Source organism: Pyrus communis, chromosome 6 (assembly GCF_963583255.1).
Source record: "Pyrus communis chromosome 6, drPyrComm1.1, whole genome shotgun sequence".
Classification (NCBI taxonomy): Eukaryota; Viridiplantae; Streptophyta; class Magnoliopsida; order Rosales; family Rosaceae; genus Pyrus; species Pyrus communis.
The window spans coordinates 21,518,690-21,527,818 of NC_084808.1; the positions used below are offsets into that span (position 1 = coordinate 21,518,690).

Sequence of the window (9,129 nt, forward strand, 5' to 3'; positions counted from 1 at the left end):
ACAGTAATATGGTCTGGTATTCATCTTTATCGAGAAATAAGAGATCTTAAATTCGAATCTCGTGAATGAAAAATTCGATAACACATTAAATTATCTATTGTGTGATATTGCCAAACTCTATCTTCCATGGTTTGTAAAAATATCAACGTACTTGGAAAAAAAAAAATAATAAAATTCGAGTCCCCTATAAAAATGGAAAAAGTGCCCCCTTCAAAGGCGTTTTCGATCGTTTTGTTGTCCAAATCAAAAACGAAAAGCATTCGCCCTTATCTTATCACCAACACCACCGTTCCACCACCACGACGGTCACAGGGGCCCGATAGACCCGACATAAGTCCCAGCAGCTGAGCGACAAACCAATCAATCTCTTCCACAAAAGCCATAAAAACACAAACCTGCACTTTCACTAGCGCTATAACTGCCGTTGAAAGCGACTAGAATACTCAGATATTTTCTGATTCCACTCTTCTTCATCTACTCCTCTCAGTGATGTACACGTCCGAGGCGTTGGGGAAGTTCTCGGTTTTCAGAGAGACCCCTGCATCAATGGCGGCCATGAACCATCTCAGAGGTCCGGTTCGAATCCGACCCATGTCCCAGAACTTCATCAGCAGCAAAAACTTGCTCTGGAATCACGGAATGAAGTGCCAGTGCAGCAGCGGCGGCGGCGGCGGCAGCGTGGACGAGAAGTCGGCGTTTTCTGTGACTTCGTCGAGCAAGTACGAAGTGGATTACTTGGGAGAGAAAACCAAAGGGGATTTGAATGTCAAGGTGGAGCATCTCGAAGCTTTTGGTAACTTTATTATTCCGCTTTCCAAATTCCAGTGCAATCTTTCAATTTTCTCACTTGTGAAACTGCAAACGTATTGCCTGCTGTGTAAAGTTTTGATCTTTTTCGAAAACCCGTGTAGGAATTGGTGGTGATGTAACTTTGAAAGGTCCCATTGAGGAAGTTGCCAGAGTGGAGGCTGAAGAAGCTGGAGACTTGCTCAGAGACTTGGGCATTCCGGTGCTGTTGTTTAATTCTTTACCTGCTTCATTTAATACATTTCTTTCCTTTGTTTTTCGAGTAACGATTTTGGATTTTTCGCTCTGTATTTTTTAGCAATCTGAGTGTTAAAATCACAACCTTGTTTTCTTTTCTTTTGTCTATGGTTGTCTTGTTCCAGTGAATAACACATTGTTCATTTGCTTACGGTGGTACTTGTGCATCAAACTTACCATGTAGAATTTTTATATGCAGAGCCCTTTTTTGTCAAGGCAATCGCCTCGTGGCATCTTTTGTAGCCGCACATTGAATCTTCGATCAATCAGTGCCATTGGATATGATATGGACTACACATTGATGCATTATAATGTGATTGTAAGTTTCACCATTTTCTAATTGACAATTCTGCTAAAGTGTGACATCCGGATGTTATAGTTCTGCATTTGCTAATAACTAGTGTTGGAACCTCAATGCATTAGTTACCATTACATTTCTGGTTAGTGCTGGTGCCGGAGGAGGTGGAATTGTGGATTGTCTTGTCTGACATTAATTTCTGTCTTGCAGGCTTGGGAAGGGAGAGCTTATGATTACTGTATGGAAAATTTGAAGAAAGTGGGCTTCCCCGTTGACGGTCTTGCATTTGACCCCGACTTGGTATCATCTCTAAACAAGTTGAAATTTTTATGAGTATTTACATTTATGCAAGTCATAAGATCTTTGATTTACATTTTTCTTCTCCACTTTTGTTCTATATTTTTCATATAGGTTATTAGAGGCCTTGTCATAGACAAAGAGAAAGGAAACTTGGTGAAGCCTGATCGATTTGGTTATGTTAAAAGGGCTATGCATGGCACAACCATGCTATCTAATCGAGCTGTAAGGTACACTTGGGTCCTTTTTCTGATTATCGAGAAACAGTGGAGAATGTGACTCACTTTTATTGTCATCCCATGGATTTATGATTAGTCTCACACTGTAAATACAAATTCAGTATTCTGATAAAACTAACAATAAGGTTCCAAATGAATGTCCATATGTATTATATGCATTACTTTGTAACATTGTGTATACGGCGCTTAGGTTCTTCCAGCATGTATCTTCTTAGTATTTTATTTCTGGAAAAGTATATTCTGTAGTGTGGCCTAACTTTCTTTCATTGAAGTGAGATGTACGGTAGGGAACTAGTGGACCTCCGGAAGGAAACTCGATGGGAGTTCCTTAATACACTGTTCTCTGTCTCAGAAGCTGTGGCTTATATGCAGGTATCGCCTTATCGGTATTTTCTTTGCTAGATCACTGTTTTAAACATTGTTGTTATTATTTCTCTGATTTTACTTATGTAGATTGACTCTTCATTCTTTCAGATGGTTGACAGATTGGATGATGGAACCATAGCTGCAGAAATTGGTCCACTTGATTATAAAGGGCTCTATAAGGCAATATGCTCTGCCTCAATTATACAGAGCTTGGGCTTTTGGTTTTTTCTTCCTCCTTTTTAACTTTTGACATGATTTCAGGCTGTTGGAAGAGCCCTCTTCCGGGCACATGTCGAGGGTCAACTGAAGGTTAATATATTTATAATATTTATTATTTGTTTAATGGATAAGATCAGATATTGGTTCATGAACACGAACTTATTTTGGCATATATGCAGAGCGAGATAATGTCTAAGCCTGAACTGTTTGTGGAGCCTGATCCAGAATTGCCATTAGCACTTTTGGATCAAAAAGAGGTTTGTCTTATTGAATCTCATCTTTTTTGCGTAGCATGTGGCTATTATTTAACTCCTAATTTACTTAGACTTGTTTGTGCATTAGGCTGGTAAAAAGCTTTTGCTCATTACGAACTCAGATTATCATTACACAAACAAAATGATGCAGCATTCCTTCAACAGATTTCTTCCCAATGAGATGGGTTGGAGGGATCTATTTGACATTGTAAGTCAACTTCATCCATCTAGTTTTAACTTCGTGCTACATTGAATAATAATTATTCTTGGGCCTCTGCTACAGAAGTCTATTATAAATAGTAATGATCTTCAGATTTGTAACAAGGTGTAAACAGCAGTGAGTTACACTTTTTGTTTATTACGCTCATATGCAGGTAATAGTCTCTGCAAGGAAGCCAGAGTTCTTCCAAATGTCACACCCAATGTACGAGGTAGTGACGGGTGAGGGCCTCATGCGTCCATGCTTCAAGGCTAAAACAGGTGATAATGGCTAACCTTCAGTACTTCTGCTTGTTTAGCACTGAATATCTTAAACTTGTTTGAGCAAATGTTGTTGAACATGCTTTGAATGTGTCTAGGATAAACAATTTCGGAAACAAAATTGCGTGTGATTGTATGGACAATAATGTCTTCTCTTAGTCTTGAATAAATGGCTGGTGACATATAGTAGTCATGACTCAAAATTTGTAGTGAACTTTGTTGCGTCGAAGCACACCAGCTGATCACACATACATGAGTGTCAGTATTGCAGATATTTCCCCCCACTTTAGCCACCTGGGAGGTAAATGAGTATGGGATTTTAACAAAAGGCCTCGGCAATAGTGTGTGTGTTATTACTGCTTATAAACCAATAGATGATTATGCTCAATTCCAATGTGGGACTCAATTGTGGCTCTAATCTCAGCCACCAAACTCCAAGAACTTTATGTGCACAGAAGAAATACAGTGAATGTGCAGGGATAATACCTGATTGGATACACATCTTCATGGTTATAGTAGAAGAATTTGGGTGCATGTATTAAGGCACACAGCTTGCCAGGATCGCCTGACTATTCGTCTGTGCTTTGCATGGATCAGATTATTTGATTAATTTATACTTAGTTGACATTGAATTAACAATCTCATTCTCATTGAAATGTCTTCTTTCTGCAGGGGGCTTGTATTCAGGGGGAAGTGCTCAGATGGTTGAGAATTCCCTAAATATCCATGGAGATGAAATACTGTATGTTGGTGATCATATCTACACAGATGTAAGTCAATCCAAAGTTCATCTGCGATGGCGAACAGCATTGGTTTGCCGAGAATTGGAAGAAGAGGTTTGTGTAGTTGATTTCTCTTTACATGCAAGAGTTGATAAAGGGAAAGTGAAACTAACAATGTGGCATAACTCATAATATAGTACTGCCTAGAACAAACATCGAGACTACAAAATTAACCCGCCTTTTATAAATATTTCTGTTATTCCAGAGACCAAACACCTGCGAATGAAATTTGTAATTTGGTGTCCTAGTAATTGGGATTTTAATATCCTTGAACTGTTGGATGCTGATAAACGTCTCCATTTGTTTCATGAAATTTGGAAACTGCAGTATAGTGCTTTGATTCAGAGCCGGGGTCATAGAGCGGCACTAGTAGATCTTATAAACCAAAAGGAGGTCGTAGGGGATCTTTTCAACCAACTTCGGCTCGCCTCACAAAGGCGAACTAAAGGGCGCCCTGCTCAAGTAAGCTTTATCTTATGAATTTTTGCCTATGTTTCTAGTTAGCTATAAGCTAAATTGGTTTTGTTTTGAATCATCAGCATTCAGCAAGCAATGTGAATGCCTAATCGAAGAGTTATGGAACGTAGTGCTTCTTAATTTTATCTGACATTTTCTGTACTTTTAGACCCTTGCTGCAACAAACTTGGAGGATCAAGAACTCTCAGAAAGCATGCAAAAGCTACTTATCGTTATGCAAAGACTAGACCAGAAAATTGCTCCGATGCTAGAAGCAGATGGAGAGCTCTTCAACAAAAGGTAAGAATTGATTTTTCATTTCGAGGGTTTATCTGTGGAAAATGTTTCAGTCATGTGAACATACAGTTGACCTTGTGAACCTGCTGTGCATTAGGTGGGGATTTCTTTCCCGTGCAGGTTTCTGGGATAAAAGCCATTTAATGAGGCAAATTGAGAAGTATGTACTTTCTTCCGACATGTTAATCTTTCGTTAATGTGAACAGACGTTAAAATTGAAATTATGAGTGTCCTCATTGACAGTGATTCTCTCAATTCCGTTTCCATCTTTACAGGTATGCTGATATATATACCTCCAGGGTGTCCAATTTCCTACATTATACACCGTTCATGTATTTCCGATCACAGGAACAGGTAACTCAACTATCACGGCTTTCTTGTATCGTGATTTCTGTGAACTACTAAACACCATAGGTTAAATTGTAGAATGAACCAAACTGTCTTCTTCTCGTGCAACCCTGCACGATGAAATGCTGACACAGAACATGTGGGTGTACCTCCACTCTGCATTCAAACTCGGGATTTTTTGTAACCAAAATTCTGATGCCGTGATAACAATGTAAAAAGAGAGACCTACAAACTCGAAGAAGACGCAAATAAGCAATATATTACACGCACACACAACCCTATTGTTTTCATGGCTACAGCCTTTGAACGAACACTTATATCCTTTCATCCCTGCAGACACTTGCTCATGATTCGTACTCATACTACTGTTCGAGGTTTAATGGGCCTGCCATGGACGATGAGGTCAACTTTATGTCGTAGAAACTGCAATTTTGTTGTAAATATTGATCAAGTTGACCAAGTTGATCACATTGATTTTTATTAGATTATCCTAAATCGAGTGTTGGTCTGTATGATGATCCAGCACGAAACAAATAATGCTTTCCATCTCACCTTAACTCTGTTAAGTTCTCCAATGATGAGTAGCTTGTTTATCTCCTCGAGCATTTATCTTTAGTGACGGATTTGCTGCACAAATGTTATTTAACTTATTTTTACTAATTTAACCATTATCAATTCAGCTATGTCATGGCTCAAGCGAATGAGGCAAATTGACATATTAAACCGAATATCTCACTCCTGTGTGGCATTGTTTGATAACAACTCATATGAAAGGGATTAATTATTTCATTACCACATCACATTTCAATTTAATAATGTAATGTGACAGTTTTTGTATATGACATGTAAAGAGGTTTGAACATAACATTATATTATTGAATCACGACACCACGATAATGGTGAGTTTGTTTTATTTAAGTTTTAATCCATTTCTTCATCTCTTTAATGTAAATAATATCATCGTTTGTTAAGAAAAAAAATGATTTTTAGGATTTATTAGGGTTTATATTAGAGAGAGTTAAATAGGAGTAGAAAAATCGAACCTATCCCCTCAGGAAGCATTGTCGTTTCCAAATTTATACGACTTGTCGAAGATCAAATGGGTTTAAGAGGAAAAGGCAGAAGCTGAAAACAAGAAGCAATCTGGAAATGGAGATGAAGAAGCTGAGATGGGCAATGGACGGCAGCTTTTGGGACCTCGACGTGTCGACTCCGAGGACCCTCGACGGACTCGTCCGACCTGTTCCCGGCGACCCACTTCCTCTGGGCCTCACCCGAGGCCCCAGGCTATCCCGGCCCAAGCAAATCGACTTCATGCAGCGCTTCATGGCCTCCATTTTCGTCCCTTCCTACACCGCCGCTGATGGCTTCACTCTCCAGCGAGTCCTCACCCTACCCATTGGCGAAAATTGGTACCCGCCGCCAAAACCCACCTCAATTTCCCTTTTGCATTTTCAAAGTTGAATCACTAATTCTCGAATTGAAAAGCTCTCTGTAGGTTCGGGACGCTTTTGGGTCAGTTCAATTTGCAGCGGTTCATCTCCGCCGTGAAAAAGAGTGGGAAGGAGGCGCCGCCGGACTCTGTATCCACGTGGATGCAAAGCATTGGAACCCACCTGCGAGAGAAGTCCGTGTACGCCCTTTCCTTCTGTTCTGAGTTTTGGCTAACAGCTGATGACACATTGGTTTTGGGTGTGGACGGTTATGGCGACGACAAGAAACCCCGAAAGAAAGCACTTTTTCAGCACAAGGTACTTTTTTTTTATTTGGAAATTTCTCAATTTTGTGCCCTAGTTGCTGAATTTGTAGTAATGCTGTGAATAATCATGTACATTGCAGTTTCCTCATCATAATTTGACAGTGGAGGCAGTTTGGCCCGGGCTTTTCGTTGACAAGCCCGGAAACTATTGGGATGTGCCATTTTCAATGTCACTTGATCTGGCTTCGGTTGCTTCTGATTCCGGGGCCAGTTATCGTGTATGTGCACGTCATAATTCAGGGACACCCGAGCTGTTTGACAGTGGCCAGAGCGATGGAGTTCCTGTTACCCTGCTTCCCGGTTTGTCTGTCACAAGTGCATTTTCCTTTAAGAAGAACTTTGAGCTTTGGAGGAGTCATACTCAGAAGTTGAGAATGGTCCAACCATTTGATGTATTCCTTTCAAATCCTCATGTTTCGGCTTCTGGGATTATTGGTAAGGCACTGCCATTGCTGAATTGTGCAGGTAGTTGATAAGGAAGGATTAGGGAAGGAAGAAGAGGATGAGTTTTTCTATAAGAATTTAGTTAAACACCCTTTGGCGTATATAAAAGAGAAATCTTTTTCCGGAACTTATAAGAAACCACCAGTTGTAGCATTAGTAATTTAGATATTTGCTCGTAAATTGGGATCAAGTAGTCCTGTGCCCTTCGCTGTCGAATACAATTTTTGTCAGAGTTGTCTAGTGGCATGTACTCTTAACTGTACAGAGGAGTAGGGGGTGATTGTGTCTTGTGTGCAGAAACTGCAGTATAATTTTGCTTATTTTCATTGTTTACAAACCTATGACAATTAGGTTTAAGGTCAGTTGGGTTGAGTAGTTTTATTGCGGATGCTTATGATGCCAAACTGGTGCATGCAACTCTTACTAATTGATATTTTTCAATTTCATTTTCTCAAACATAGGTGCTGTGATGACTGCCTCGTTTGGTGATAGTTGGGTTAGGTCACAAATTGCAGACGATGATCCTCAGGGTTTTAGAGGTTTTAGTTTTCGGGCTCCTGGAGTAAAATCTGCCTTTCTAGCAGATATATTTGCATCAGCAACATTTACAGCCCAGCATGGAAACTTCCAAAAGCTATTCCTAGATCTTTCTCGCTTTCATGCCCGCCTGGATTTTCCTTCTGGTTCTAAGTTTCTTTCAGGTGCAGCACATCTAGCACAAGATTATTTCAATTCTCAACAGCCAAATTTGGAAGCTATTCAGGACATTTGCCCCAATGCCACACTTTCTCTTCAGCAGCAGGTACCTATACTTCTCTTGTACTAGTTCTATCTTCCACTTTGGCAGAACTGACGTCAATTGCGATTTCAGAAAAGCTTATAAGTTGAATAACTTGTTCTTATACCGTATGTTCCTGTGTTGAACTTGGGCTGCACCATCGTAGTAACTAGGATTGCTTCTGTTTTGGATGTTGAACCTGAACGGTGTTGACATGAATGTTATCTCTGAACCGTAACGATTTCTGCATTTCCTGCAGATTTGTGGACCTGTCAGTTTCAGGGTTGATTCAGGAGTTGCAGTTGAACTAAAGAACCGAGACTGGAATATACGCGTGGACGAGCCGGTGTTTGCTCTTGAATACGCGCTGCAAGTCCTCGGTTCAGCCAAAGCTGTTGCTTGGTATTCCCCAAAGCACCAGGAATGCATGATAGAGCTTCGTTTTTACGAGACATAAAACCATGTCGTATTGTGCAGTGATAGGGTTTGTACTGTTGGATCGTTTTGAGGGAGATTCTCCCATTACTGCAAAAAAAATTTATTCACCATTTCTAAATGTATTGTTGGGTAGTTAAAAGTTAAAAAAAATAAATTAAAAAAAAAAAAAAAAAACTAACTAACTGATGAAAATTCTTAAAAACTTTAGTTTTAATGAAAAATGACAAATAAAGGTGTAAGTAAATAGTACTAGAAAAGGTAAAAATGTGGTTTTTTTGTTAAAAATGAACAGTACTGGAAGTGTTTCATTAAAATTCCCAAAAAAAAATTATTGCCAATTTTTCTCCCGAGCTTGGAAGAAGTTGTCAATTTGCCCCCTTCCCTCACCTTGAACTTTAACTTTTATAATTAGTCAATTTCTCTTTGAATTTTAACTTTTTTTCTCTCATCCGACAAATACCTTCACATATTACTAACAATACTTAACCATGACCACCTAATTGTGGCAGTGAGCTTTCATTCCGCATTTGTTCCTCCAAATAAGTTGAAAATTTATTTGCTCCATTTCCATCATTGTCGCAAAGAAAGTTGAAAATTTACGAAACTCCAATGGATCCTTGTTCGTTAACT

The 9,129-nt window shown here is 39.4% G+C and overlaps 2 protein-coding genes across 2 annotated transcripts; both read left to right on the forward strand.

Annotated features, from left to right (window-relative positions):
- The first annotated feature begins 243 nt into the window (after positions 1-243).
- LOC137737698 (uncharacterized) lies at positions 244-5,790 on the forward strand. The gene is made up of 17 exons (XM_068477242.1): positions 244-793; positions 912-1,009; positions 1,244-1,363; positions 1,553-1,642; positions 1,754-1,869; positions 2,151-2,250; positions 2,353-2,424; positions 2,506-2,553; positions 2,643-2,720; positions 2,806-2,925; positions 3,092-3,197; positions 3,870-4,033; positions 4,307-4,441; positions 4,605-4,735; positions 4,830-4,892; positions 5,008-5,086; positions 5,417-5,790. Exons 1-17 carry the CDS (start codon positions 490-492, stop codon positions 5,498-5,500), a joined length of 1,908 nt encoding a protein of 635 aa, XP_068333343.1. The 5' UTR covers positions 244-489; the 3' UTR covers positions 5,501-5,790.
- A 361-nt stretch (positions 5,791-6,151) lies between these two features.
- Positions 6,152-8,623, forward strand: LOC137737887 (protein TRIGALACTOSYLDIACYLGLYCEROL 4, chloroplastic-like). The gene is made up of 5 exons (XM_068477460.1): positions 6,152-6,492; positions 6,579-6,831; positions 6,920-7,274; positions 7,745-8,085; positions 8,321-8,623. The coding sequence occupies exons 1-5, from the start codon at positions 6,230-6,232 to the stop codon at positions 8,516-8,518; spliced, it is 1,410 nt and encodes a 469-aa protein (XP_068333561.1). The 5' UTR covers positions 6,152-6,229; the 3' UTR covers positions 8,519-8,623.
- The last annotated feature ends 506 nt before the right edge of the window (positions 8,624-9,129 follow it).

Excerpts from the sequence above, each read along its gene's own strand:
- LOC137737698 (XM_068477242.1), top strand. The coding sequence starts at position 490 with ATGTACACGTCCGAGGCGTTGGGGAAGTTCTCGGTTTTCAGAGAGACC. Across the intron at positions 1,010-1,243 it reads TCAGAGACTTGGGCATTCCG|AGCCCTTTTTTGTCAAGGCA; the intron begins GTGCTGTTGTTT and ends TTTTATATGCAG. Across the intron at positions 2,425-2,505 it reads ATTATAAAGGGCTCTATAAG|GCTGTTGGAAGAGCCCTCTT; the intron begins GCAATATGCTCT and ends ACATGATTTCAG.
- LOC137737887 (XM_068477460.1), top strand. The coding sequence starts at position 6,230 with ATGGAGATGAAGAAGCTGAGATGGGCAATGGACGGCAGCTTTTGGGAC. Across the intron at positions 6,493-6,578 it reads CTACCCATTGGCGAAAATTG|GTTCGGGACGCTTTTGGGTC; the intron begins GTACCCGCCGCC and ends AGCTCTCTGTAG. Across the intron at positions 8,086-8,320 it reads CACTTTCTCTTCAGCAGCAG|ATTTGTGGACCTGTCAGTTT; the intron begins GTACCTATACTT and ends CATTTCCTGCAG.